The 10,605-nt window shown below is 41.8% G+C and overlaps 2 protein-coding genes across 3 annotated transcripts; one reads left to right on the top strand and one right to left on the bottom strand.

Moving 5' to 3' along the window:
- The first annotated feature begins 146 nt into the window (after window positions 1-146).
- On the top strand, window positions 147-1,470 carry LOC125508148. Its single transcript, XM_048672748.1, has 4 exons — window positions 147-233; window positions 345-428; window positions 513-620; window positions 1,031-1,470. Exons 1-4 carry the CDS (start codon window positions 149-151, stop codon window positions 1,189-1,191), a joined length of 438 nt encoding a protein of 145 aa, XP_048528705.1. The 5' UTR covers window positions 147-148; the 3' UTR covers window positions 1,192-1,470.
- A 40-nt stretch (window positions 1,471-1,510) lies between these two features.
- Window positions 1,511-9,243, bottom strand: LOC125508149 (CTP synthase). 2 transcript variants are annotated; one of them, XM_048672750.1, is made up of 23 exons: window positions 8,873-9,241; window positions 7,964-8,043; window positions 7,796-7,877; window positions 7,693-7,763; window positions 7,481-7,598; window positions 7,344-7,400; window positions 6,595-6,659; window positions 6,361-6,444; window positions 6,086-6,136; window positions 5,940-6,002; window positions 5,773-5,819; window positions 5,395-5,464; window positions 5,254-5,316; window positions 4,861-4,950; window positions 3,389-3,427; window positions 3,157-3,306; window positions 3,005-3,082; window positions 2,846-2,931; window positions 2,566-2,614; window positions 2,378-2,458; window positions 2,202-2,295; window positions 1,982-2,078; window positions 1,511-1,886 (listed from the first exon to the last, which is right to left on the bottom strand). In XM_048672750.1, exons 1-22 carry the CDS (start codon window positions 9,024-9,026, stop codon window positions 2,002-2,004), a joined length of 1,749 nt encoding a protein of 582 aa, XP_048528707.1. In that variant the 5' UTR covers window positions 9,027-9,241; the 3' UTR covers window positions 1,511-1,886; window positions 1,982-2,001. The 2 variants fall into 2 exon arrangements, with proteins under 2 accessions (XP_048528707.1, XP_048528708.1); XM_048672751.1 differs by lacking the exon at window positions 1,982-2,078 and having other exon boundaries at window positions 1,511-1,981; window positions 8,873-9,243.
- Window positions 9,244-10,605: the final 1,362 nt, after the last annotated feature.

The raw sequence follows: 10,605 nt of genomic DNA, 5'->3' as shown, positions 1-10,605 counted from the left end.
TGAAATAAGATTCTCATGGAGAGACTTATAGAAACTTATAGTTGTAATATGGTCTTTTAGTCCATGTTAAGTCCCAGGAACCAAACATGTAGGGACTTTTTAGAGACTTGAGACTTATAAGTTGGGACTAAAAAAAGTCCTAGGACTTATGAACCAAACAGGGCCTGAACCATCTCACTCCAATGAGCATGTTCATGGTGATGAGAATGCAGTTAATACACATTATTACCAAGGTAGTTGTTGCTTCTTGTTCCCCTCTTATCTCTTTATCCCCTTTGTTTTATGTATGGGATTCCTTACAATTTCGGTGACTTGGATATGCTCATACTTGGCCATTTTTTAAGGTGTCCCACCCCTTGGCCAGCAGCAACCTACAACATTCATGGCACCTTCACAGTTGGATGGTGAATTTCTATGGATCTTAGAAGGTGAGCAACCGGTTTCTGCACTAACTTATCAACAGCAAAACTGAACAGACCTGATAGATGACCCACAATTTACTCTGCTTCCAGGATCAGTTCAAGCAAACATCCATAGCCAGATGCAAGTTCCCATATCCATGGATTGTGGCAGTGCCATGGAGGCATCAACCTCTGTCCAACACAACCTTCTAGCGCAACCATTTGAAGTGCGGATTTTTGGAGGCCGAGCTCCAGTAAGCTTGGTATTTTGAAAAAAATCAAAAAGCGTATTTAAAAGTTCCAAAAAAATCTGAAAAAAATACCATGAAAACCTATATGTATTCCGCAAGAACGTGTTAAATTTCGTCGAAAAATGTTGTGATTCGTAGGCTGTACAAAAATAACAAATTTCTGGCCCAATAACAAAAATAAAAGGCCCATTAAAAAATGTGCATTTGTCTTTTTCCTGTACGCCACATGTAAACGTATAATACTGTGAAATTTTGCATATACATAGTATACATGTGCATGTGTGTTCAAAAAATAAATTTGGAATTTTTCGCACTCTAAAAAAATAAAAATTGAAAACGAGCTCACTGGAGCTTGGCCTCCGTTGGCATTTTCCGAACCATTTGTGCCTATTCAATTCCAAGAAAGCATGCCTGGGATCCATTACTCTGAGAATCCACCTAACCATGTCTCTGGACCAACGATATGGCAAGATGATCCCATCACCGAACCGGAGCCTAGTGCTTATCCTTATCATGGGCTGGATCATGGAAACCTTTAGCAAGCGGGCCCATTCTGCAATGCAGTTTAGGTCGTGTAACATCATGGTTTTGTGCCATTATAACTTAGGTGACAGGTTGTGATATATGATGTGCAGTATCAGGCCTTGTAGACTGTATGTTTGGACACAAAGTGCTTTGCCCCCATTCTTTCTATTTGATGTTCTAAACGTTGTACAATGATGTTGCGTAGGATCTGAGGGTGTGCTGCAACTTAGGCAAAACATTTTGTTGTCTGCGTGCACCCACTGACGTTAAATCGATGTTTATATGTTTCAGAATGTCTACAAGTGTAAACTGCGATGAATAGAAGACTGGTACTGTTCCGAAAAAGAAAGAAAAATATATAGCATTTTTTTCTTCTAAAAGGGTACTTATTTCACCAGGGTTTCGCATTGCAGCATGCCATATTTACCATGGTAATAAAGAGGGGGCATGTCAAAGAACTCTTTACATGATCATCTCAGACTGATACACAGGTTGTACCTCAAATGATGTCAACAAGTGCCTTGGCATGGCCATCGACAAGTGCCAACGAAATTACGACCCCATTGTATGATGATCGGTTAAGCCACTCCCCACGGAAAACAGAACGTATCTCTCAGCTTAGGTACATTTCTGGTACATGACTACATGATGCAAACTGCTTTGACGACAAGCAGATGCTTGAACTGCACACACATTGGGCGATATCCATCTGGAGCAATAACACAATAGTTCCACTCATAAAACGGATGGGCATAGGTATCCCAGGAAAACGTTCAGGGATAATCAAGTTTGAGAACACAGTACCTGACGGTGTGCAAATGACACTACTCAGAAGCTCCAGCATCACCATTGGAGACATTTGTAAGTGTTCGCATGCGTTCAGTCGCTGCCAGTATCAGACCTTCATACCAAATTATATAGCAGCTATATCACGGTGATAAACGAGAACAGGGGCAAATTATGGCACTGCATTCATGGGAGAGCAATTAACAGGCCAGCATAAAAGCGTAACGGATAAACGTACCTGTAAATGGAGGCGAGGGTTTTCGAGGCCTCGACTTGAATTCTGGATGGAACTGAACACCTATGTAAAATGGGTGATCTTGTAGCTCTACAATCTGATCGTAAGTGCAAGCAGGTTCAGGCTGGAGAGGTTAAAAAACATCAAGACAATGATGAAATGGGATGTTTGCTCGGTACCTCCATCCTGTTTCCACTTTCATCACAACCAACAAACTGAAGTCCTGCATTCTCAAGCATTGGAACAAAGCTAGGATTGACCTATTTAAACAGAAGAAATTTTTATCACTTCCAAGGAGCATAAGGTAATAATGGTATAATAGACACATGAATAACACGGGGTTTAATAACCAACAGTCATGGCAAACCTCATATCTGTGACGATGGCGCTCATCTACATGTGGAGGATTTCCATACCTGACATTTGCATTAATCTCCATGTTAGAAGGTGAACAAGATTGTGACAGAGCAGCATATATGTAACAGATGGTCAATGAGAAACACTAAGAGTTCAACGAAAGCTCCTGACGACATGCCGCACAAACAGTTAAATTTCATGGCTGTAGCAGTGGATAAATGTTTTAACACACTAGCATTCAGAAGCCTCACATATATCTGTCTAACAAACAAAGGATACAACATCCTTACAGTTTCGATGTCAGACAATCTGGTTTACGGAAGAACGTTCGACGGCAACCCAACCTCATCGTGTTTCCCATGTGTGTTTTTGATACCTTTACAGTGAATTACAAAAGCATTAAAGCAACATCATCTCCTTGTCTTGCACATAACTGGACAGAGAAGTACCTCAGGCATGTACATAACAACACGATCTGGTGTGTCTGTGTTGAACTCTTCACTGTCTGCATTTCCCAGGCCCAAAACCTACACCAGTATTCCTAAAAATCAGGGTCTACAAAGATAATTGGTTGACAAGTAATAAAAGGAAGCATACACACATGTCTGGACATCTCAATCACCGATATCTGCATTCCCAAGCATATGCCAAGATATGGTACTTTATTCTCACGAGCATATTTTGCAGCCAATATCATCCCAGATATTCCACGATCTCCGAATCCTCCAGGTATCAAAATGCACGAGGAACCCTGATTTATTTTAGAATTAGAACACTTTTAGAAGACTGAGCTTACATAGCCACAGAGGAACCAAGACAATCAGCATACTAACCTTAAGAGTTTCCCAAGCTTTAGCATGAGCATCTGGTGCCTGTACAAAAATGATACCACAGTAAGGTAGTCAAAGACACAACAACAAAGCAAGGACACACGTCATATAATTGCTAAATTGACTACAGATACTAAATGCACTACAAATGTAATCATTGCAAATAAAATGACTTTGTACAGCAGCATGTTGAGCTAGTAGCATAGTATGCATTACATCGATATCTACAGCACTGAGATACTAATCGGCAGCAAGATAGAACAGATCATCAACATCAGTTGTGTTGGCAGAACAATGAATATTCCGCCTGCAGCCCTGCTCAGGAGCTTAACGACGACAAGATCTTCTTGGGCTCACATGGCCATTCCCATCAGTGTCCAAGGAAGGGTATGTATCCGGTGCACCCAACCTTGGTTCACTCGTCTAGAAGATGTTAAAAGGTTTTGGAAAAATTCAGCATGCAGACACAGTATATATATTTAACAGCTGTGAAGTTCCAATATAAAAATTTGAATACGGCTCAAGAAACAAAAGGACAAATCTCTCTGCATAGTAGCTAATCTAAATTCGGCAGCGAATTCGACCCATTATCGCTATCAACTTAATTTGTCATTTCTATTTCGTAAGTTATGTTTTGAATTTGGATTTGAAATTTTTAGACTGCAGTGTACTCATTGTGTCTATACCATCTATTTTTCGTAGAATTTTGCAAAATTTCTAAATATGTAGGCGGAGGTTCGGTGCACTGGTTGCACCACAAGTTCCAGTGCACCAGATGAGTTTCTCCCCGGCTGTACCACTCTTACAGCCTTAGCATTTGCTCTGGAGAAATGATAAAGATATCCAGGCGGGATAAGGTGTCAATGTCTCCAGAGGCAGGAGAAAACCTCTGAGGATAATCCGTACAGCCTGAGAGAAAACCAGCATATATCAACCTGTTTGGTGGGTCCCATGGAAGACTGTAGACCACATCCCTTGTGGAATTTCCTGGCTTTAGTAGCCCCATCAATCATGAATTCAGATCGTTTGCACAGGGTTACAAGCGTATATAAATGGTGCTCCCTACGTTCACTAATACAAGTTGTTCTAACTTTTTCCGTATGTAGTCCATATTGAAATATCCAAAACATCTTGTATTTGTGAATGGAGGGAGTATATAACTTAGGATTGTACCACACATTCTCCCGATGCATAATACAAGGAAGCAAAGCCTGGTGTGCTCTGTGTCTCACAGCCTCAGGCATTCCTGGACAAAAAGTCCTACCTCCAGCCAGACACAGAGCACACCTGCAAAAGTAGTGTTGCCTTCGCTTGCACCCTAACTTGTGTAAATGCTTCTGTCACTACTATTCCTGTGGACACCAACATGTCTATTGCTCACGTACACTTTCCCATCGCATATTAAGTTCATCGGGTCTACTGTGCTAGTACTCTAGCCAACATATCTTATGAAAAGCAAACTGTTAGCGGCTTACACTTGCAGCAGCTGCATCTTCAAGATCTGAAGCTGAAACCCACTGGATAGAAGGTTTCTGTGAACATGCAACACTGGCATGTAGGAGAGCCTGGAACAAAATGAGATGCATACATGAATTAAAAACAGTGTTTACATCTATAATAAATGAGACAATATTTATCATTAGTACAGCATAAAAATGGGGAAGTCCAGCCGATTGCTTCTACAGTAGACACCCATGGAGAGTTTTGACTGAATAGTTATTTCGCAGCAGAAGCAGAAATTCTAGTTATTGGAATCATTTTCATCATTGGCAAGCTTGATTTAAAACTATAATAAACCTTGTATGAGATGTAATGTTTGTAACTAGGAAAGACGCTTTTATATGTTTAAAAGTTGATTCTTGACCCACCTTCACCACTGATAAGTAAGAATCTGACAGATTAGTGTACTTCCCAACCAAAGCAATTTTAACCTGCATGGATCCATATTCAGTAAATTTGATTTTGCAGCATGCAATCAATAAAGAGAGGACTTGTAGAACAATGCTAACAGAGGTACTGAGGTTATCATATGACTCGGCCATCAGCGTCCAATCTCGTAATTCAGGGGGGGCAGCAGACCTATAAGACCAAAACATGATTGCTTCAAGACATACTAATAATAATGCCATGTATGAAACTGGTAAGATATTACTATCTCAAATCACAAACTGCACACTAATCATGCAAGAACAAGCATTCTCTAACATTCATTAAAAGGCAACGAATATATCCAGAAATACAAAGTGTAAGCTAATTATGCATAAAATATCAGCAGCGCCCATTTTTACCAAAATTATACAGGTAATATGAAAATTACAGTTCATACGTGCAAAGTTGAGCACATTTAACATTCATAAGCAATGGTTTTCATTAACCGTTTGACTCACCTGGAAAGGTTTAGTTGTTTGATTATAGCCTCGTGAGCCTTTTGGTTCTGGAAAGCAGCACATATAAAAATCTTATACCAAAGAGATGACTAAATGTAATTCGTACCAATTCGATAGCTTCCTCTACATAGTCAATGCTAAGCTTTTAGTTTAAGATTGAAACTCACTCTAAGAATAAGGGGAACATGCCATATATTTGGAACATCATGGATGTTAAGTATGTTCTCAACCTGCAAGAAACAATATAGAACGTAAGTAGGGAAATATTGTTAACAAAATGGCCTTTTTCAAATTCCTCGTTACAAAAGCATACCGGTACATGACAAAATTGTGAAAGCTTCTCCTTCGCGGATCCTATTAGTGGCTGAAAATTGAGATAAACATAGGAAAAACCAAGCCAGATTACAATGGCTTCTGGAAAAGGACTTGTTATCATGAAAGAAAAAGAAAGTCCAAATTCACCACACATTTCAACTAGTGTTCGTGATATGGAGAAGCATCTTAACTCAGAAGATGACTTTTACACAATTAAAATCTATCAATGTGAGAGATGACATATCTTAAAGCATACGATATTATTCATGTTACCTGTGCTGATCGGCACGCTAGAAGATCAGGAGTAAGACCCAAGGCCCTTAGTTCTCGTACACTGTGTTGTGTTGGCTTAGTTTTCTACAAAAAAAAAAGGAGACAAGAATATGAGGGTCATATATTTACGATTAGCTGCCTCGACAAAACACTGCAACACAATAATATACAAGGACGAGTGACATGTCCAAGTACGATCTGATTAGTATAATTCATGACGGGAGAATTATTTACTTGCTCACCAACTACACCCAATACTGGAACAAGGCTCACATGTATGAGGCAGAAATTGTCCTTACCTACAAAATATATATGGATGAGTGACATGTCCAAGTACGACCACTAACAAGAAAAACAAGTTTTTTAATAAAGAAAATATTGTCTGACTCCATAGCATAGAATTTATGGCCTGAGTTAGATCAGAGGTGTAGCTGTAATTGGTGGGAGGCCTTGGCACTACCAGGATGACCTTGATCAAGTGCCGTGATCATGGTGGTAATTAGACAGAAGAAGTGTGCATGAGATAGGCACATGAGGCATGATGAACTGGCTAGAAAATAACGGGTTGGGAAAAATATTAATAACTGCTTGACTGCCCTTTATTATGCAATCAAATTACAACTGGGATAGAATCCAACTACCCTATCCATACTTTCGTGATGCAGATTCCTTAATTTAAGGTTTCCTAATTCAAACTCTCCTTGACTCATCTTCAATCCTATAGATACGTATTTTAATGGAAAAAGAATCCAACTAATCCTACTGTTTGTGTGCTAGCCATAAGTCCAACCCCACATGACCGGTATGTCCAGTTAATCACAAAAAAGGAAGGCAGGAAAGACTAAATTAGTGTACTGTCAATGAATAAATAGAGAAGAGAGACAATGTGAAATGATACAACAGACACAGAAGCCCAGTAAACTAGCACATTCTCAGCAACCATGGATATGGGAATTAATTACAACAAGAAAACCCAACTATACCAAGAGAAAATGACAACTGACGTAGAGCTTCAATGAATGGCATTGATTCAATATCACCTGAAACATGAACAAAATCAACTTCTCCTCTACAATAGAAATAAGTAAAGTATCATACATAAGATGTCCCAAAACCCTACCTACAGTGCCGCCCAATTCGATAACACAAACATCAGCTGGACGAGTCTGCCCATCCACAGGAACAGAGGATACTGATTGTATCCATTGTTTTATCTCATCAGTTACATGAGGAACAACCTGGATAAATTTTAGTTGTAAGAGTGTCATACGCTGTCATATTTGGCATCCCGTGCATATGTGAACATAGCTTTGAATAACACAAGGTGGTTACCTGGACCGTCTTTCCAAGATAATCACCCTTCCTCTCCTTCTCAATGACAGACTGAAAAAAAAAGGCATCCACTGTTTAGAAGTTCAAGCGACAATCAGGAAACCTTTTCCTGTGTCTGTGTGTGTGTGTGTGTGTGGGGGGGGAACATCCAAGAAACGCTCATAATTCCCTAAATCCAGGTCCACCTATAAATTTGAAAAGTCAGGTGCAAGACAGCACAAACACTGAAAGTGTAAGATTAAAATTTATATGTGCACCCAAGAGGGCATACCTCTCCACCATCATCAAGCACAAACACCTCACCATGCTCAAAGGGAGACATAGTACCAGCATCTGTGTTTAAGTATGGGTCTGTAAAAACACAGGAAATAGACAATATTAAAAATAGTGGAAGATCCCAAGTTCCTAACTCTGCAAATGGGAATGTCATCGTAGCAAAGCCAATCCAGCACAGTAAAGAAAAGGCACTAAAACGTTACACAATATCACATGTTTATTTATCCTCAATGTTCCGACACAGCATCCACATTTGGCCCAAAAGCTACCCTGTGCCACCTTTTATAAACAATTAAAATGTTCTAAAAAACTAGTACTAGTTAGATGAAAGACCTCCGCAACTTGACATGAGTTGGACAATTACTCAATGCGGCAAGAGCTACTGATTCTCCAGAATCACAGTACCTTTTGGGCAGTGACAACCGTGACTCTAACTATCTTGAAGGCTTAATCAATAACTGGAACTCCCAAAAGGAGCAGTCGTTTATTTCATTCGTTGATTGATTCGCCCATCCCAAATTCTGACCAGAACAAGGAATACGAACGCAACTTAGCATGCGATCTCCTTAGTAGCCCCTTTGGCACCCAAAATTGAGGAAATAAATAAGAGAAATCGTCATGAAATCATGGGAAGGCGCACAAACGCGGCATTTTCACCTGACCAAGAGGTCAGGGAAGCGCAATTTCACATGGGTCAGGGTCGCAAGGTTTTCTAGGGCCGAGACTCTAAATAGCCAAAATCGAAGTTGGAAGGGAGACGCCCCCTAGTAGATGATGAGGACAGACCCGCCCGCGACACCGCAGCGACGTGAGGCGCGAGACCCCAACCCTGTGCGGGCCGCAGAAGTGGGCGAGAAGTGAGAAAACATGAAGCGGGAAGGGCGGGAGGGGAAGGGATGCGGACCGATCTTGATGCAGGTGACGCGCAGGCCGCAGGACTTGAGGACGACGCCGACGCTGCTGGCGGTGACGCCCTTGCCGAGGCCGCTGACGACGCCGCCGGTAATCAGCACGTACTTGGTCGGCGCACGGCCCTCCTCCTCCGCCGACGACGCCATGGCCGGAGGCAAGGAGGGAGCGCGGGAGGCTGGGTTGGCTCGGAGGAGGTATATTCCGGGAGGGAGAGAGGCGGGGAGGGGAGGACGCTCCGGTTCCGGTGGCAACTGGCAGTGTCGTTGCTGTTGCTCCTCCTCCTCGCTGGGTTTCTTTCTTTCTTGGGGTGCGGCTGGGTGTGCAGTGCTGGCAAATCCCACGTATGGTGCGTGTGTGTGTGATTCTTTTGTTTTGTATGATCTGGATGGATCTGTCATGCTATCAGCTCGTAGTCGTAGATCGGGTAGTAGTTGCCCCTGCAAGTGGACAAGTAGGGTGATGAATATTATGGAGTAACGGCATCTTCAACGCGGACCTTTTTTCTTTCGCAAATCTTTAACACGGATCTGAAACGATCCGACTACGTTTAGACGAATCCGCGGATATGGGAATTAGCATTCAATTCTATACCTTAAATATTCGTCTTTATTAACATAAAAATTTGCTAGCAATAGCCTTCCGCCAAACATGTGCTAAATAGTCTCGGGTGAGCATAATTTTAGTAGGTCGAGTGAAGGAAGAAACGAAAAAGCACGTCAAAACGTATAATACCTCTAACCCTAGGTGGTTAGGCAAACTCTTCCCTGCAAACTTCGTCGGCAAGCCTATGGACTTGCCTTCCCTCTGCCGCCGCTCGGGCGGTTAGTGACAGGGAAGGGAATTCCCGTGTCTCCGCTCTGGTTAGTAGTTTAGCTTAGGGTTTTTTAATCCTCGCAGGTGCGGTGCTCTGACGGATGGCGCCACTACTTCTCTGAGTTTGTTTTTCGGACTTCGATCCTCCTCGAGTTCATCCGTCTGGACGTAGTCGACGGAGCTCCGGCGTAGATTCCTGCCGTCTCTTTAGGGTGGTAAGGTTAGGGTTTCTCGTCTTGTGGCAATATTTGGTGTAAGGTGTTTCAGATCTATACAAGGGTTCATCGGCGATGACTGCGGCTCCAAGGCGCTAGCCCTTAGGGGCACGTGCATGAAGACTTCCCGACTATCATCGATAAGGTCAAGCCGGCTCTGGTAGGGGAGTGGCGATAGCGGCTTGTTCTGGCGGCAGTAGTGGTTGTTTGAGGGTCTTGAAATCTCAATGTAATTTTTATTATGTTTGAAATGCTTTGTATTTCCACTGAACTTTAATAATAGATTTGAATCATTTAAAAAAAACGCGTCATTGCTCATGCACCTTCCATCATGCTCATGCTCATGCACAGGCTTTCGCCATGTGTGTTTAATCCTGCAAAATCACCTCCCGCCAAACAAAGCAATATGAAATAACATCCTTCCACCAAAGCCTACAGCAGCGCTTCTCCCTTTCATCATCTGGACGTAGAAATAAAAACGGAGCAACAGCGGACGGGGCTGAGTGCTACTATATCTGTTTCCATTTTTTTTTTGCAAAAATGCAAACGAATATAAAAACTTCGGAAATGAATACGGAAATAAATGCTATCAGAAACAGATACGGAGCAAATACAGAGCGGACACAAAAACAAAAGTGTGCGTTGACTGGAAGTTAAAAACCCCTTGAATCATAGAGAAATACACAGAAAAACAAAT

The sequence above is a fragment of the Triticum urartu genome, chromosome 5 (assembly GCF_003073215.2).
Source record: "Triticum urartu cultivar G1812 chromosome 5, Tu2.1, whole genome shotgun sequence".
In the NCBI taxonomy this organism is placed as follows: domain Eukaryota; kingdom Viridiplantae; phylum Streptophyta; class Magnoliopsida; order Poales; family Poaceae; genus Triticum; species Triticum urartu.
This window is presented reverse-complemented; position numbering and strand designations above follow the sequence as displayed.

Excerpts from the sequence above, each read along its gene's own strand:
- LOC125508148 (XM_048672748.1), top strand. The coding sequence starts at position 149 with ATGAACCAAACAGGGCCTGAACCATCTCACTCCAATGAGCATGTTCAT. Across the intron at positions 429-512 it reads ATTTCTATGGATCTTAGAAG|GATCAGTTCAAGCAAACATC; the intron begins GTGAGCAACCGG and ends CTCTGCTTCCAG. Across the intron at positions 621-1,030 it reads ACACAACCTTCTAGCGCAAC|CATTTGTGCCTATTCAATTC; the intron begins CATTTGAAGTGC and ends CATTTTCCGAAC.
- LOC125508149 (XM_048672751.1), bottom strand. The coding sequence starts at position 9,026 with ATGGCGTCGTCGGCGGAGGAGGAGGGCCGTGCGCCGACCAAGTACGTG. Across the intron at positions 4,951-5,253 it reads CTTACTTATCAGTGGTGAAG|GCTCTCCTACATGCCAGTGT; the intron begins GTGGGTCAAGAA and ends ATTTTGTTCCAG. Across the intron at positions 3,428-4,860 it reads AAGATGCAGCTGCTGCAAGT|GCACCAGATGCTCATGCTAA; the intron begins GTAAGCCGCTAA and ends ATTTTTGTACAG.